We start from the raw sequence: 19,307 nt of genomic DNA, 5'->3' as shown, positions 1-19,307 counted from the left end.
TTCTGGATTTTCTGGAGTGATTAATGCAGTTACAGAGGTGGGGAATGGAGAGACAGTGAATTAATGAGGGAAATACAGAAAGTGGAAGAAAGCTCTGTGAATTAAAATGTGGTAAGCTTCAATGTGCAACGAGAGATTGCTTTGTACTGGAGAGTAACTGACACAGGTGCAATAACAACCAGATTGGGGTAAACCTGCAAGTTAAACACAGCCTCCTATCTTTAATGTGGTTTTTGTACTTTCTAAAAAAGAACCTGTAAAGATTTGTTTAAAAGAAAAAAGACTAAGACAGCAGAATTTATTAGTAGTGTAAAGTAAATGGTACCTCTAGAGATGTGTAATAGATGCTGCTTCTCATTACCTGGCTCGTTTTAGCCTTCTTTCCTTTCATCCCATTCAAAAAAAAACATCTAAATTTGTCATGCTGATAAAGGCACTGTCATTTCAAAGGGACAGGTACCTACTGGCTTTGGCCTGTTGTGACCATGCATGTCCGTGTATATACGTGCATATGCATACATATACACAGGACAAATTAGAAAATTGATATTTTCTCCATCCAAGTTTTGAAGAAATGGTCTTGTGCATGTGTGCTATTTTAAATGCTAATAAGAGAAGCAGAAATACTATAGGAAAAGATCATTGAAGGACTCAGAGAACAACAGGGTAGTATACTAAAGTGATTAAATACTGAATTTATGATTATTTTTTGGCCCTACAGAAAATCCTAAGAAACTATTATTTTCTTGTATGCTAAATACTAATCTAATGTTATTTCCTCTTTAGCAAGTGCTGTAACCTTCAGACAATTGTTAAGAACAGGGTATTCTGCATTTGTTTGCTAATATTTTGGGGTTTAATAGTTGTTTGGATAACCCTTGTGTTTATGCATTAGAAATGGGATGCGTTCAAATTTTCAAACCCTGCAGGAAGAAAAGCAGAACTTTTAAATTATGCTGATCACTAATTATTTTGGTGCCTTGACAGTTTACCAGCCTGTAATTACTGACTTTTCTTATTACTCTGAACTGAAATAGCTGTAGCGTGTTCACTATATTTACCAGGGATGAATCACCTGATGCCTGCCATACTTCTACAGCAAAGGAGAAACTTCCACTAAAAATTCTGCAAAATGCAGCAGTAACATCTTGGGGGTTTGTTTTATTGTTTTCAGGGTGCTGGGTGCACTGCACTGGTGGTAGCTGTGGTGGCAAGGAAGTTAGAACTTACCAAAGCTGAAAAACATGTGCATAATTTCATGATGGACACCCAGCTAACTAAAAGAGTAAGTCACACTTTACATTCACAACTGAAAAGGAAATGTGTGTTAATTTATTTCTGCATTTGTTTTAAATAGTGTCCTGCTCTGTTCTCCTTCTGAACTTTTTCAAGGGTGTGATATTGCATGGAGGAGGAATTGAATGCCTCGAGCTTTTCTCTGAATTGAGGGCAACTGTGAGTTCTCAGCAGATTTTGAGGACTTGAATATTCTATAGAGGGTCCTTGCAGCGGGAAGATAATTGGTATAACCAACAGTTAAATGCTGTGAAACTAAAGACTATTATATTAAACTAAAGCACTTTCCTGCAGCATATGAGAAGAACATATAAAATCTTTGTAGCTGAAAGAGGTGAAATGACTGATATATACAAGTATTTCAAGCTATGAAGGACATTCGTAAGAAAAAGACATATTCACAGTTTGTGTGTGAGAGTTTTTCCAATTGCTTTGTGTCCTCAACACAGGGTTCACTTAGCAGCACACAGTACTGAAGTGCTTTGAAAGGTGTTTGTAGATAATAATATTTTTAGAAGATATTATCTTAAAAAACCCTTTGGAAATCCTTGTAATTCAGAAAAAGATATTTTAAACTTTTCCTTATGAAATACAATTTAAATTACACTAATGTCTTGGCAAATGAAAGAATGCAACAAACAAGGCAATAGAAATCCTTTCTTGAAATAAAACAGGTCAGTGTTAAGGGAACAAGAAAATGGGTAGGAGCTACACAGTCCACTCAACTTGTTTAATCTTTGTTATTGAGAAGACCCAATATGGAGAGGAAGGTCCTTACACTCACAACAGGAACTCAACAGAGCTTGTCCTTACTGATGGGCAGATAGGGATGCCGATGCCTGAGCTGGAAACCATGGCTCAGCTCCAGGTGGGAAGGAGGTTGGCTGCCTCAGCACAGCTCCGTGCAGCGGTGCAGTGCTGTGCTGCCACAGGTCCTCTGCTGCAGAGAGCCGTGTCGTGTCTCTGCAAGTGGTGTTTCCAGGACACATCAGCACACCACTCCAGTTGTGCCAGCTCCCTCCTTTCTATGCTGGTCACCACTAACAGCCTATATCTCCTCTAAGCAGTCACGGTGGGGAAAGGCTAAGGATGAGTAGGGAGGCAGTTGTTATATAGGTATAAAGGGTGTCTGAGTGGAGATGTCTGATCTTGTTGATCTGCACTCCTGGTGTAGTCAGGTCTTGTTAATAGTTATATATTAACTATTATTAATAGTTATATATATTATATTATATATAATAGTCTTGTTAATACTAGATCACGGACAACAATATGTCCCTTCCTAACACAGGCACTTTTCTAGTGTAATCTGACAGCTGAGCTCAAAATGCCTCTCGGGAGGGGAAAAAGGTTTTGTAAAGATTGGGCAGGTTTTGAATCTGTTGTTCATTTGTGCCTCTTCAAGTGTATTTTATTGAGCTATCCTTTATATAAATCTAAGTATCAGTCTAATACTGTATCCAAGTGGTGCTTTGGTAGCTTCAAACTCATGAAACTCAAAGCACATAAAAATCCAACCAAGCAAACAAATCTGAGATGCACATCAGGTCACAAATTGGTTACATAGATGTTAGAGGTGTTTCCTCACAGCCTGAAGGTAGCCATACCTTTTGGAAATGCAAGGACTAGGTAGAGATTGTGAGGAGGTCTCTAAAATGAGATTGTGCTTCCAATAAAGTCGGGACCAAGGTTCTCCAACACTTCTACAGGTACAAGGCAAGGACCTTGTGCTGGCAAGAGCTGCTGCATGGCATTCCTGGAATGCCTTTATTTAGACATTGATTTAGCTCTGACGCTGCAGTGACTGGCATGATATGAAGGTTCAGGGAGAGAAAATAAAGTTGAATAATAAGGACGGTTTTCCTTTGCAAGTAACCTAGTCATTCTGTCATTAATCAACATTGCATTGAAATTCTTTGTCTGTTGTTTTCAAGCATTCTTGAGAATTTTGGAGGCCCTAAGAAGAAACTGTAGGTACTCTAACATTTAACATTTTATAGAAAGCCTCATTTAAAGAAAAAATTCAAAGCACTTATGAAATAGAACACTGGCTACATTGATTGAAAAGGTATTTTTTCATCTTCTCACAGAATGGTAAAAAAAAAAAACCCAGGAATAAAAATGTAAACAAAAAAAGTATGTTCAAACAGCTCTGGAAATTTAAAAGACTGTTAAAATGCTAAGAGAATTAAGAGGTACTAACCATAGAACAAGAAGGAAATTTTATGATCCTATTAAATACATTTAGTTAATTACGATACAGATAATGCATTGGTATTTCCTCACTGTAATTTATATTCCCATAAACACCAAACGGTGCTAACTCTTCAAAGGGGAACAAATTATTCCCCAGTGAAAAGAGAGGTGGTCCCAATAGCATGTTTAGAGGTAACATGGAAATTGCTCAGCCGTCCCCTTGGTCCAGTTATTGCTTTCTGCCCTCAGTGCTGCAGCTTCGTGATGTACCCAATTCCCACAGTTAGGCAGGGTCTTAAGTGCTTTAGAAAGAGTTTATACCAGAAAAGAAAAATCGTGGCATGATGCTACTTTTGTCAGCCTGGTGTTTTTCTTTTATTAAACAGGTGAAAAATGCAGCGGCCAATGTACTCAGGGAAACATGGTTAATTTATAAAAACACAAAGCTGGTTAAAAAGATAGACCATGCGAAAGTAAGGAAACATCAACGCAAATTCTTGCAAGCTATTCATCAGTAAGTACTGTTTTGCTTTGTTTTTTCTCTCCAGGTGCTTTGTCTCTTAGTTTCCCTCTCCCTCGTAGCCACACTTAGTCCCTGGGAGCCCCCTCCCTTCTCTCCTCCCCCACTCTCTCTCTCCCCCTTCATAGATCATTGCTCTTGAGGTTGATTTTTCTCTAAGAGTAAGACAAAGATGAGGTTTTACCGCATTACCTGTTTATGAAAAAACAAAAAAGTATACTGGCTGTGTTTGTCCAATACGTGATAAATCAAACTTGTCTATATTTTTTTAGAACTTTCCTATGTGTTCTGAATTATCTAAGACTTTTTTTGTCTTTCGCCACCGAGACTATCCTTTGTTGTTACATATTGGCTTACAGGTAGTAAGATATACGCTACAATAGGCAGAAGAAAATGAAAAAAGTTTCATTTGTAGTAGATGTTTCAATAATTTAAAATTAGAATGATGTGATAGAACAGAGCCTATGAGTATATATGTAGCATTTAATGAAAAGAACATGCATCAAGCATCATTGGACAGCCCAAAAGCAATCAGTTGCCTCTCTCTGCCATATATTCTCAGTGCATAAAATCAAATATTGGTATGTCAGCTATGATCCCTGACATCCGTTCTAGAAAATGTGATTATATGCCAACAGTCGTTGTGTGACCTTTGAGCACCTCTGGTATGATTCAGATGAGTTCTTCCCCTCTAGTGAAATCTTAAGGGGTTGAAAACAAGTCTGAAAACTGTAACCAGTAGTAGGATTAAGCTGAATTATGACATTGACAGACTGTAAGTATCTAAAATTCTTAATACATATTTGTCATAAAACATGTGAAAACCAGCAGAATTGCACAATGATTCAGTTACTCTTCCTTGGACTATGTGGGAGAAAAAAAGATACCTTTGTCCCTAGGAACCACAAAGTCTTCTTAAGGAATGGTCAGGACCCATGCCACTATTTGTTTGCTCTATTCCATGTCCCCATCAAGCCTGAGGCAGCCATTTGTACAGCCTATGAAGTTAGTTTCCATGAATAACTGGGGAGATGTAGATAAATTAAGCAAGTTTAATTTCAAACTGATGTTTGATAACATTTGAGTGTGGGGCTGTGTTGGAGCCAACCTGTGAGGAGATGTGAGGGAAGCATCCATCATGAAAAGAACACCTATGTGTCATCTTGCATGAAAGACAGGAAGGAAGGACCAGGTTATCACAGAATCAGAGAATCACAGGATCTCCTAGATTGGAAAAGACCTGTAAGATCATCTAATCCAATCATTAACCTAACACTGACAAGCCCACCGCTAAACCATGTCCCTAAGCACTATATCTACGCAACCCTTAAATACCTCCAGGGATGGGGACTCCACCACTGCCCTGGGTAACACGTTCCAATGCCTGATGACCCTTTCAGTAAATAATTTCTTCCTAAGATCCAATCTAAAGTTCCCCTGGTGCAACTTGAGGTGTTTCCTCTTGTTCTATCACCTGTTACTTGACAGAACAGGTTGACTCCCACCTCTCTGCAACCTCCTTTCAGGGAGCTGTAGAGAGCAATAAGGTCTCCCCTGAGCCTCCTCTTCTCCAGGCTACACAACCCGAATTCCCTCAGCCGCTCCTTATAAGACTTGTCCTCCAGACCCTTCACCAGTTTCGTTGCCCTTCTCTGGACGTGCTCCAACACCTCAGTGTCCTTCTTGTGGTGAGGGGCCCAAAACTGAACACAGTATTCAAGATGCGGCCTTACCACTGCTGAGTACAGGGGTGAAATAACCTCCCTGGTCCTACTGGCTACACTATTCCTGATTAGTAAATATAGGCTAACAATCATTGTTTCTCTGTTTCATAGCAATGTTTTAAAGCAATGGGTAGCTAAGCTTAAGATACAAAGTATTCTATAAACCTTGATTACTGTATTATATTTAGCAGACTTGCAGGATTAAATGTTACTGTGCTATTGCAGAAATAATTGAAGGAATAAAAAGACGACAAAAGTCGAGGCATTTTTATGTGGACATAAAAAGCATATATATTTTCCCAGTATGGTCATCCTGCTTAGCTTAAAGGATTAGGAGGCAGAGAGGAGTGGCAGGAGTTCTGGGATAGAGGCTGACATGTCCTGTGCATCCATTGCTGCACCTGAATCCTTGATTGCAAAGGTTATTCCTTAATGTTTTAACTTTGTTATTTATTTTGTGTGTGTGTCTGTGTATGTGTGTGTGTGCACATGCGCACACATGTTCAGAGAAGAATCTAAAAAGCACAGCAGGCTCGATCTGCAGCTTTATGTGTCATTCAAGCCCAGAAGAGCTTCACAGGATGTAAAGTGTTGTTCTGCACCTGCCTTAAAAATTCATTAATCGGGTGGGGTGCAGAAGATGGCAGCAGTAATTTTTTCCTAGCTGTGCCAACCAAACTTTGAACAGCTCTGTTAATAATGCATTTCCTTCTGTCCTTTAGCGCTTTGCATCCCATTAGCAAAGCTTTTGTACTTCTGCAAAAAAAAAAGGGTCATTTTCTCAATATACTGAAGAATGCGCCATGGATGAGAACGTTGCTCTAGCGGTTTGCTTTCTTCCAGCTGTAGCTGACTTGCTATGCTGTGGGTGCAAATTATTTTTCTCCCTTTCCATCTTTGAACTTTTCTCAAGTGACTCATGGTAGTATATGGCTCTTTTCTGTCTTTCTGGATTCCTAGTTTTTTATTGGTCCCCCTCCGTTACCTTTCCAACCATTTCACTGGAGACAGAAGTAAAAGGAGTGAAGTTTCAGGGCCAGTTTTATACAAGAAACTGGAGCAGATCATGATAACAGTCTCAAAACCCATGGTCACGGCTCTAAAACTGCCTTCAGCTGGTCTGGGTCTTTTTGCTTCTAATGCACACTAAATAAGATGAAGGTGAAATCATCACTCTGAATGATAGTATTAAAATCCATTTCATGTATTGTACGAACAAGAAAATCTACAGATGATAGTTAATGGGAACGTTTGAAGCTATTGCAGGTTCCTTCATCACAAATGCAAGTGAGTTAGACTCCATCTCAGGCAGTTACTGATTGAAAGAAGTAGCAACTCCCTTGGATTTCCCACCTGCTGAATCGAGCCCACTGTGCTCATTTGGTTGTTTTAGTATATTTTACAGTTTGTTTTCTTTTGTTTTGTCTTTTTATTTCAACAAAATGCAAATAGAGCTCGGAAGTAAGTTGTATAAGCTGTTCCTTTCTAAATTTGCAGAGTTTACCACTGTCTGCATGCAAAAAATAAGAGTCTTTATTCGTGAACTTTGGTGGTCTGATTGCTGCCATGGAAACGCGATCCAGAATCATGATCTTTTGCTGTGATAAGTGAAGTTCATAAAATCAAGATGTTTCATATTTTCTCATAATGACTTTAGGAACGAAAGTCTGACAGTTTTCTTTAAATCCAGCTGCTGCAGCTAAAGACTTGCCATTACCTAGAGATACAATTTTACAGTCTGTGATAGGTATTGGGTTGGTTACCATGAGGAATTATCATGTTGGTTTCAGCTGCTACTTGTATTGCTAGAATAACAATGGATTTCTTGGCATTTTAAAATTAAAATACTAACTCACAAATAGATGGGTCAACAAATCTTAAGAAAAGCAGAAAACACATATTCTGCAAATTATTTGAGAGATGCTCACCAAACACTAGGGTTACTATTCTCCAGTCAAATCATTTGAGTAATTATTCTGTTCTGAGACTGTAATGATATAACTCCACACCTTGGAGACTCCTCCCTGTTTTTTGCTTTAGAATAGCTTCAGCTCATTGCCTCTGAAAGCAGCATTCCTACAGTCTGCATTTATGTTGTGCTCTGAAGGAAGCCTCCAGGGGAAGAAGAGCGTCTGGCATTCCAGCAACAAGCCACTGGAATGTCAACTTTATATGAACAGTTGTTTTCTACCTTAACAGAGTTATTTCCATGTGTTTTAAAAGAATTTTCACTCTTCACAACTTATTTTCTCGTGATGGTTAGCCTAGACATGAAAGGAAATGCTCAGTAACTAAAGATATGAACAGAAACTTTCTGATATTGGAATATCTCCAAGAAGGCTTTCTTTAAACTAGCTTTCTAACACCATCACTGAGAAATAGGCAGAGTAGGCATTAGCAACCCACCTGCCACAAAATGCTGCCAAACTTACTTTCATTTGACAGCTAACCAAATGGTTAGCTTGGTTGGCCCTTGACGTACTAGTGGATTGCATGGTATTTTATCACACATTGTGAATTGATATATTGTTTTTGAAAAATGCTATTTCCTGCTTAGAGCAGCCACCAGAAACGTCATGGAAAGTCCAAATATTTCTCTGTTGGGAAATGTTGAACAAATTACTCGTACTTAAGAGAGAAATTGCTTGTTTGTGAAAATCCCATCTGCAAAGCACTCCTCTATTGGTTAATCTGAAAAACATTGACTTTGTTTCAGGGAACACGTAACAATGGTCGTGTATATATCTTTCAAAGAATGTGCATAACTAATAATAATGCAGATAGGTACGCATCAATGAGAAAAATATACCCTTGCTGCTTCTTTTGTAGTTTTTCAATGCTGTAGTTTAAATAGCAGATTGAGAAGGAATGTCTAATGTAAGTTTAAAATGCAATCCTATTTAAATTCACAAATTAAGTAAGAAAATCAAATGCATTGGCAAGTATGTTGGTTATTTAGCTGCTGGTCAGATGAAAGTTCTGTTTAAAGTAATGAGAAACTCACTTATCACTGTATTTCCATCAGGTTCAAACACCTGCTAACCCAATCCATTTCCGACAGAACAGGGATACTACCTGTATCTAGTCATGTAGGCATGGGAAGATTCTTGATTGCTACAACATGAATGAAAAAAACAACAGTTGTTCTATGTTTCTTCCTATATCTACTTGTCACGATACTGAGGCTTTGAGGAATGTTTTGGCTTTCTTTCATATAGTCTGGATAAATTGTTATCTCCCTTTTTGAATTCAACTTTGACCATGGCAAATGGTATTCTCAAGGACATCACATTTCCTTGCTCTTTCCTTTTTTGCGGTGTTGAAGAAGCATGCTTCTCATTGTAGCAGGCACATGACCAATTCTGACTTTACACAAAGTACTCAAGGCATTGTCCATGCAGTTATTTGCTCTTGTAAGTTTTGTGCATGCTTTTTAGAAATCCTAAGAAGAACACATACACAAAAAAAAATCTGACTTAAAATTCCACTTTTTAGATTAAGAAGTGTAAAAATGGAACAAAGGAAACTGAATGATCAAGCCAACACTTTGGTGGACCTGGCAAAGGTTAGTAGGCAATTACTGTTTTAACATTCATCCTTTCAAAATGAAGAGTTTGTAAGTGAAAATGTTACACATTATACATGTAAATATCGTTAACAAGTTTGTTATTTGTAGCAAATGAACATATGTGTGTGTTTTGTGGTAACACTTACTGAATGAAACACCTTGTTTATGGCTCTGACCAAAGTTTGAATGCACCATTAATTTTTTTTTGTACATTTGAAAAAGATTTCACAATTCAGAGGCTGATCCTGAGACCTCCTGAAGTGACTGCAGTGGTCATGGTAAATGCTGAACTGTGAGTGAGCCGTAGTAGTGTAGTGCTGCATAGTGAAGAGATTTCCTGTCCAGTGATAGTGATTGTCCCGTGAGGGACCATAGTACACAGGCTGTCATGCAGACTGGAATTAGAGGTTCTCGTTTTCTATTCTGTTGTCTTATGCAGCAGTGACTTTAGACAAGTAAATTTAGGTCTGCATTTGTTTAAGTTTTTATAATGAATAATAGCTGCCTACTTTGCCGATATATTGTAAGGCTTGATTAATCTTTTTTAAGCCATTTGAGATGAGGTAAAAGAAGCTACTCAGTGGCAAACTGCTTGTCTATTGTTGCTGGAATTTTTCATTAGTATAAAATAATAAGTAGAGAGTTAGAGGGCTGAGTTGATAGCATTCCAGGTTTCACATTAGACCTCAGTATTTAACAGTTACTTTGATCTTAATTTGAGGCTACGTTAGAGGCATTAATGGGCTTTTCCAAAGAGTTTCTTGTACGCCTCTTCATGTACCTCAAAACCCTCTTTAATTTAAAGTGCATAAAAGCAAAGCTTAAACTCTTCAGTGTTCATTCCCCTTTTGCTTTAGAGAACCACCTGACAACTTCAGTTGCTGAAAATACATTTCAGTCTAACGCTTCTGGCAACTGATAAGGACTTTGCAGATACTGTTTAATGTAAACTACTTTGCTTTCAAGGGTTCTGCTAGCATCTTGAAACAGGGGGCAGAGAAATGAGTTATCAACACTCATCTGATACTGAAGTGCTTTACCCTTCAGGCAGGCAGTCATTCAATTAGTTTTCATTCCCTTTTGATGATTTATAAACTTCAACCAGTTTGTCTACTGGTTTACGTCCTGTTTTGACTCTAGTTTAAGTCAAATGCTAAGTCTGAGTGTATCAGAGGGAGAAATCGAGTCATTATTTTTAACCAGTTCCAAGTCTCTATGAAATAACACATTTCAGATCACGTTTTTACTGACTGCTATGGCATTTTAAAGTACACGCTATATACTTGCTGTAACCAAACACTGTTTAGTAGAGGGCAGATAGATAGATTGGGGAACGCAGAAATAGAGAAGCATACAATGGCATTTTTACTCCTTGCGCTACATTTCTAAAACAATCCACCAAACTGCTCTTACTACAGCCAATTAAAGGAAACCCAGTCAGTTTAAGGAGGAAGCAGATGAACAACACTTGTGTTCTGCTTAGAAGAATGAGGGTGTTTAGAATGAGAGGAAACACAGAAAAGTCAAGGATGGATCATGGCTTTGGAGCCTTTGGTCTCCTGGTGGCTTACACAACTGACTGTTCACAAAGCTTAGCATGGTACATTTCTAAGCACTTGAACTTCCAAAAACAGTCCTGTCTTTTTCTAATTCGTTTAGACCTTGAAATCTAATATCAAAATATATTACATTTCTGCTCAACAAATTTAGTAGAAAGTTTATTCTGAATCTTGAAGGCAAATTGTTTCACAAGACTAGGTATTGTTATAATATTCATAACCTTTTTTTTTGTGGCAAAGTGCAAAAGCATTTACAAAACCTTGTAGAGTTGTGCTGCTTGTTAAAATATTTGCAAGGTCTCTCTAAACCTTTGTTTCCATCCTTCTACTTTCAGACTCAAAACATCATGTATGACATGATTTCTGACTTAAATGAAAGAAGTGAAGATTTTGAGAAGAGAATTGTTACTCTGGAAACTAAACTGGAAACTTTAATTGGTAGCATTCAAGCTCTCCCTGGACTGATTAGCCAGACAATCAGCCAGCAACAAAGGGATTTCCTCGAGGCTCAGATACAAAATTATGATAAGCATGTTGCCTACAGTGCTGAACGATCACGATCCTTGTCAAGAAGAAGGAGATCATCCTCCACAGCACCACCAACTTCATCAGAAAGTAGCTAGAAGAGAATAAGTTAACCACAAAATAAAGACTTTTTGCCATCATATGGTCAATATTTTAGCTTTTATTGTAAAGCCCTATGGTTCTAACCAGTGTTATCTGGGTTCTGATGTCAGAATCCTGGAAACCTGAACACGTTTTAGGCCAAAATGAGTGAAAACTCTTCTTTTTTCCCCCTCCTCCTCTCAGATGCACAGTGAATGCACCTATTATTGCTATATTAGATTGTTCCTCCTGTAATTTCACTAACTTTTTATTCATGCACTTCAAAAAAAACTTTACTACTACAGTATATAATATAATGAAAAGGTTAATTTCTGCACATAGTTGCTTGGTTACTTGGACTTAACAACTAAAAAAAAAGCTCACAATCAAAAGGCCTAATTATAAACTTTTAAGAAACAAAATTGAAGCTTAATAATTATCTCTCAGTATGAAAACTAATTCTCTAAACTTTGCTTGCAGTGGAGGGGGAAAAAAATCAATAATCATCTAACAGTGTGCTGTATAAGTATAGTCATTTTAAAAGGTCACTGACAGCTTCGATTTCTGAAGTGATTAATGAAAAATATAGTTTATCCTAGAAAATAAGTTATGAAGTATGCTATGGGTTTTTTAAATCTTCTTAGGGCTTTTGTTTAACATGCATTTGTACACACACACATAGATAATATATATACATATATACTTATGTATATAAAATTATTTATGCAATGCCCATGGCAAAGATCTTTTAAACTGACTATTTGTAAAGCTACTGGCATGCAAAAAGCACAGGTAAAGTCCTGTTCATTTATTCAGAGTCATAATTATGCCAGGTAAATATGTCCAGACAGAAGCATCACTTTAAAGCTGGAAATCCCCCATTAATGCTATTTGAGTTTTGAAAGCGTTAGGTTGCTACTTTCTCCACTCCCTTTTATGTGTTTAATGTTTCTGGAGTGAATGATTGACACAGAGTTATAGTATACACAATTGTGTGATGGCAGCACGGTGTTCTGTATACATTACGTTTGGGTAATCCCCATGGTTTCTGCTATGCAGTCAAGCTTAGCAAGACACTTCTAGCAATATTTCCAAAAACTGTTGTAAAAAAACCTGCTGTAGACTGGAGTTATGGCAGTGGGGTATTTGTGGTACTTTACTTTCATGCACAAATAATAAGGTCTCCTGCTTTCTTAAAAAAAGTCCACAAAGCATAGTGTACATGTTTGTGAAAAAGTTCTGGCTGACTTTTCTCCTGGTTTATATTCCAGAGTAGCAAAACTAGGTAAACTTAAATGCTCAGCACATGCGAATTGCATTCACAATTCCTAATTATAAACAGGAAATTATTTGAACTTTATGAAATATTTTGTAGTACTTGCTATTTATGAAATATACTAGTCCTGTCTCCCGCCCCCCCCACCCAATTTACAGACAAGGGTGACACCATAGCCAAGTATAACAAGTAGGCATGGCTGACTGTTTTGCAGGAGTACTACATCTGCCTGGAAGTAACTAACATGCATGTTGAAGGAAATGCCGATTGCTCCATGAGACGACGTGAGTTCTGGTCAGCAGCGACAGGCAGGGAAGACAGTAACGCAGAAAGTCAGGGCAGAGCCATGCTGGACAAGACAGAAGAGCTGTTCTCGCCAGCAACCAAAATTTCCCAAACCAAATACATAATCTTAAAAACAGCAGACGCTTTAGGCCTATTTCAAATAAAGGGTCTGCCTTTTTTGGGGATACAAAACATGTAACTGATGAATATGTTACATCCAGAGGCATTGCTTGTTTACGAAAAGGTCAAGAGTTTCTCCAGCACGTTTTATGTCCTTGAGAAAGATGATGACTTTGCAGCATTTCTGCCCCTGGATGAGCAGGACAGTTACATGCCTTTGGAGTGCCTTGTTTACAGACTGTGGTATATTGTGACTGGAAATAATAAGCAGTTTGCACAGTATTTGCAGTTCTGCTTTTGTTTTTATGAAGTTCATTTCCAAAGGAAAAGATGGATATTATATAGTGCTAATACTGTGCTAGCCCAGTTGTAAACTAGATTAGATTTTGTGTGGTCATGAGGCCACCCGCTTTACACTGTTGGCAGGATTAGAAGTAGTGATTAATAATATTGGAATTTAGTAGTCAATTTTCAGAATTCTTATTTGAAGATTTTTGTTTGTCTGTTCTCCCATTTTTTGTATTTAATTTAGAATGTATTTCCTGTCATTGAATGTGAAATACACTTGCTGTAGCTTGAATACATTCCTTTTTGTCCTGTCACTTGAATTATCTCTTTCATTGTTCACAACATCTTTTTTATACTTGTAAGACCTGGGTTTTTTTCTCCTCTGGGTTGTACAATTGGGTTTTTAAAGAACTGCAGCTCCACATTGAAAATTCTTGCCAGTCTGTAAGAGGTAAGTTTGAATTAAGATCTAGCTGTAAGTATTGAGCTGGCGTATTCTGATGTGGAAGAGCAACCGTCCTTTTTGACCTCTCCATTTCCTTTACACAGTAGGAATCAGGACCTCGTTTACACCTCTTTTACACCTCTCAATTTCTTTTACTCAGTAGGACTCAAGAGCCTGATCATACTAAAGCAGCAGTTTTACATAAAGCAGCAGCTTGATGTGAGCAGGGCTGTGAGATGTAGCAGCACTATCCCTGTCAGTAGGGTTCTGTAACAACATGCCAAATTCTTTTGGATTCCCTTTTCTTTGTGTTTAAAAGCAAACAACAAATGATGACACAATGGAATACTCCAGTTCAATTTCTTAATTTACTCTAAAGTTCAGTACAAATATTTTATCTGCACTTTTGGTTTCTTTTCTTCTTATACCTGGTTTTGAAAAGCACTTGAATGCTTCATGTGAATCCAGTCCAAGAAAAGACAGATGTAAATGTATATTCAGGAGAGCACAAAGCAGTATAGGTTTGATTTTCTTAATCCTTTTAACGTTTACTTGTTTGAGTTTTGAAGTACCACAAATTCCATTACTGATTTTTTATTTCCAAAACTTAAGCTCCCTCACTGTGTTCAGCGCACGAGCTCACCAAAAGGAAAAAAGTAGCATTATGACAAATTTCTGAAACTGCTTGGGTAGTTGAATGTGGATTTTTCTTTGAAAGATTGTTTACAAACAACAAGGAATCTTTCTCAAAGCATATAGCATATTTACCACGTTGCAGTTGAAAAACTTCATGCACCTCTTGCTTTATTCTCACCAACAGGAAAACTCAGCTTTCAGTTGCTGTTGAACTTCTCCTTTTCACTGCACTCCAGACACCAATTCCATTTATCAGTTAGTTCAGAGTCTTGTTGCTAATCCTTGCATTTTTAATGACACTTAGCAGAGAGATCTTGCCTGTAAGGACTGAAATGTGAGATCACAAGTAGGCCTATTCATCACACTTAAATCTAAGTACATTGATTTAAACTGTATTTTTCAGTTACATTTAAGTTTTTGCAGGATCAGAATAATACAGTCACAGATATTATACTTGCAAATGCAAGTTCTTAATTCTGCAAATCATTATCTATTGTAAGCCTGCAGAACTTCCCAGACTTCTTTATCTCCTGCTGCCCTGCAAAGATGGATCTGATGTGGAAAGAGTTTCACTATCTAAAAGTCAAGCATCCAGCTGAGGAGCTCTGAACACCTTCTGGAAGTCCATATCTTTCCTTGTGAGCTATTTAAAAACCCCAAGACTGGGTCTGAATCACTGTCATCATCAGAGGTCAAAGATAGGTAATAGGCATACTGGTTTACTGCCGATCAGTTTGTAAGACTTTCTATGTCAGATGACGTGTGGACATTCAAATTGATACACCGCACACTAAAAGCACATCTAAGCATAAAAAAATATATGGCTTAAATACGAGTGTCTAATATTCAGAATGCAGCGTATTACCCATGTCAGTACTATAAGTGGAAATTGCCTGAAAGCTCTTTTCCTCTAACTAAAAGTTACGAAAAATTCTTACAAAGTTTTATCTATGGAAGGAAGGATTGGTAAGTCTCTTCTCTCCATCTGCCAAATTTTTTGTTGCTTGTACTGTTCCTTTTTTTTAAAAAAAAGAAAGTCCTTAAACTCCTTTTGCTTTTTCAGTTCACCCCTCTCAAAATAATTATTAAGTGGTGAGAAGCAGCCAGATAAGGTGCGGAAGGGAGAAAAGAGCTAACGCTGCCGTATCTCACTTTGAGAAACCTACCCCCACATCAGCATACCTATGTGCTCAGGTAGAAATGGTCATAAGTTTCCTCCAAGAGCACTCCTGGCTACCTCGATGCAAGCCAGCTGTAGGCCAGGGAGAGCACTGGCGCATCAGTACAGTCCTGAGGTGGAGCTTACACACACCGATAGCCAACCAATTTATGTATGTGGAACTTAGTGTATGCATAATAAAATTAACCCACATCTGCCAATCAGGGCTTATGAATCTGATCTGTTAGCACAAGTGCAGAGAAGGCTGAGCTGTAACATCTGTTAGCCTTTTTTCTCCACACCTTGCAAGGAGTATCTGTAAGGATCTTTCCCCTCTCTGTGACTGAGGGAAAAAAGAAAAAGACATGCTTAGGAGGAACTTTGTAGTCAGGTATGGCTCTGACCCACCTGTGTGCCTCACCGTCTGCATATCAACTCTGGTCCAGAAACCGCAAGGTTTCACTCGCTATAGAGTGAGCACAGCATTGAGCAAATAAGCCCCCTGTCTCAAGAACGACCTGATGCGCAAGGTGATCGCAATCAACAGGAGGAGAGGAGAGTTGTGTTAATTTATGTGACGCTGCCCAAGGCTTACGGCTTAGCATAGCACCAAGCCTAACGCAGACACTTGACCCCCGGCCAAGCATTGCTCGCAGCTGGGCAGCACAAGCACATGGATGGAGCAGGTGCAGCCTGGTCTGGGCTACGGTGTGTAGACGTGCCCTGAGAAAGCTAAAACGGAGGCAGTTGCCAGAATTTGCGTGACCGTACTGCGGTATATTAGACTTCATTACAGTGATACGGTTGAAGCTCCCATTAGGTCAGTAATTTTCAAGCTTTTATATTGAGAAGATTCTCCCACCAAGGACTGCAATGCCTTTCTGCGTAATGGAGGATAAGCAACACAGCTGCAGTGCAAGAAAAACCATAAGCCTCAAACATGAACCTGTTGCAATCTAACATGGCAAGTAACCAAATCAGATGGAGAAGTGAAGCATAAAACCCTTTATGCTGACTTCCCTTGCATTCAGACTCACTTAAACCCATTAGTGTCTTCAAATATTTAGGAGAATCTAGACTGTTTTCAATTATACATGAAGCAAGCAACAAGCTTTTAGTTAGAGTAAAAGGTTCTACTTTAAAATGATGCCTGCTCTAACCTCTTGTTGCCTTCCAAACCCACATTTTCAAATATCTTGAATCTGAAGATGAGCCACCTGTTCTGCTATGTGGTGACAACAAGGTCTCTGAGCAGAAGAGCATCTCCAGTCCAGATAAATCATCAAATATCAAATGGCACCAGAAATAATAATGAAGTTAAAACAAAATATTCAAGTAGGTAAATTGACCAGCTACAGGCTTCAGAGCTTAGAAAAGGTTTAAGTAAAACCTCACTCCACATCTGAAAGTCATGGGGATCAATGAAAAGCAAGAGAATGTGCAATTATATTCCTGACAGAGAGCAATAGGGACACACTGTTTGTGTTTAATACTATCTATTGCCTTATATGGATAAGTTATCAAACTATTACAGGAGTATGAGGGCTGCTCATTACACGGAAATAAAGAAAGAGTTTTTTAACAAAGAACTCCAGATTCTGTAATAGAAGCAAGGAGAAAACCTGAAAGAGCATATCCTAAATTATTGTCTCAAAAGACAGGCCTCAAGAAAAATTGCAAGATGAGGTTTCAAGCGTTCTGAAGCAAAAATCAAACAAAAAAAAACACCTCGGGAGCAGTTTTGCACACTCAGAATTGCCCTTTTAAAAAAACAAAACAAAACAAAACAAAAAACCCATAAACCAACCAAACCAAACCAAACCAAAACACAACACAAAACAAAACAAAACAAAACAAAAAAAAAAAAAAACCAAAACAAACTATACAATATGCTGAGTAGCACAAATCTGCGCAAAATAAAGTGTGGCAGTGCTCTGCCTCTCCAAACTGAGTCCAGATTCCTGCAGGATAAGTTAGAAATGTGCGGTGGTCAACACATGAACCTGACGTGTGTCAGAGAACAAGAAATCTATCTTAAGAATCACTCCTAAACTTTACCTATAGTTTCAACTAGTTGTGGCACGCTGGGTAACACTGCAGCAACGATCAGGGCTCCAAGATTTTATATTTGCAGACTTCACTTACCACACACACACACATGTGTGGACGCACTTTGGTTCGAAGGTCTCTTAACAGTGGATGTCACCCACACCCCCTCCGTTGCTCCTGCCCACCCTCAACCCTTTGCTCTGTGCGTTTTCCTCCAGCAGCTGCTGATCGTCGGGAACCATGGCTGCCTCTGTCAGCATCCCTGGTACAGAGCCAACAGTACTGATCTGAAAGATGAGGTGGTCCCAGGGTGCTTGAGAGGCCACTGGCCCTGTGCATATAAGTGGAGAGAGCAGATAGTAAGACCCATCCTGAAGGCGGCCATGGCCTCCTCAGCAGAGCAGCGGCATCATAACCTAGGGGTTACGATGACTCCCTCTGTTCTTCTGCCCGCATCACTCTGTCACTACGTTCTTACTCTTCTCAAATGGTCTTATGGACTTAAAAAACGCTTCTCCTTACACATCTCAAGCCTGATAAGACCTCACCCATTTTGACAGGCTGTGCCACTGCCGTGAAGAAAGCACGAGGTCTGCTGCTCCACTGTGAGCGCAGGGCAGCCCTATGCCACCCAGCAGGACCCTTTCAGGCAACTGCCTGGTTTCAGGCACTCCGCCAGCACCAGTTATCAAGAAACAAGGTGAACAAACTCAGCAAGGTGTTCTGGCTGGGCAATGAAATTTAGGAGCTTATCTTCTAAGAAGTGGTTAAACATTAAAGTCTACTTCCAAAAAATGAGAGGAGGGGAAAAAGTAGCGCAAGGAGAGACGTTGGTTGGCCCTTCTTGATAGCTGTGTTGGCTGGAGTTCAGAGTCTCGCTTTTTCTGCATGATGGTGAGAGAAAGGACCTGCAGATTCACTCCTGAGCGCAAGAGTTCAGAAGATAGTCCTGAGGCTGAAATGTGCCAGCAAGCCACCTAGCTTCATTAGCTTCTGTTGAAACAGAACTTTCAGTCAGTTTGTCTAATAATGGTGAATCAAACACATTGCATTAACTGTGGTTTCAACACGCTTCAAAAGCACCTCCTGCTGCCGAGCTCAGGACCCTCTGAGGATTGTATTGACTTCAGGCGGCTCAGCTGGCACCGCTGGCAAGCCATTTCCACAGATGTGCCAGAAAATGTCCATGCCCATTGAATTTGCCTGGTCAGCAGGTGCTGTAACACCTTTTACTGGCTGCTCAGCACATCCTCCCCAATCAGGTCTGGAGAGAAGAAGCTTTCTGATGATTTCCCAAGCTACTTTGGAAGATAATGCAGGACTCGCTGGAAGCGTTTCTGTTCTTTCAGATTTTTAGTTACAATCTACACACAGAGGAAGCCAATCAAGTATTGAAAGTGCAGTGGTAGGAAATTAGGCCGTACTTATTTCAGTTATCAAGCGCATGAAAAGAAACATGAAAATTGTACATAAGAAATAGTCTGCTTTTTCAGAGCTCTCATATTCAGGGTGGTTTTTCGAGCCTTGCTACCCTGTTTTCTCCAGCCTATAAAATGTATATAGCGATTCAGCTGTATTTA

General features: G+C 39.0%; 1 protein-coding gene across 1 annotated transcript in view; it reads left to right on the top strand.

Annotated features, from left to right (window-relative positions):
* Positions 1 to 11,519, top strand: part of KCNN2 (potassium calcium-activated channel subfamily N member 2) — a gene marked incomplete at its 5' end in the record, with an annotated part of 73,846 nt that extends 62,327 nt beyond the window's left edge. Inside the window, 4 exons of the mRNA XM_082497479.1 lie at positions 1,175 to 1,285; positions 3,879 to 4,006; positions 9,232 to 9,301; positions 11,199 to 11,519. Coding sequence (XP_082353605.1) covers positions 1,175 to 1,285; positions 3,879 to 4,006; positions 9,232 to 9,301; positions 11,199 to 11,486 — 597 coding nt within the window. The 3' untranslated portion in view covers positions 11,487 to 11,519. The remainder of the gene's footprint in view (positions 1 to 1,174; positions 1,286 to 3,878; positions 4,007 to 9,231; positions 9,302 to 11,198) is intronic.
* Positions 11,520 to 19,307: the final 7,788 nt, after the last annotated feature.

Source organism: Vanellus vanellus (assembly GCF_965231255.1).
Source record: "Vanellus vanellus genome assembly, chromosome: Z".
In the NCBI taxonomy this organism is placed as follows: domain Eukaryota; kingdom Metazoa; phylum Chordata; class Aves; order Charadriiformes; family Charadriidae; genus Vanellus; species Vanellus vanellus.
Note: the sequence above shows the minus strand (reverse complement) of the source record. Positions and strands in the feature narration are given on the sequence as shown.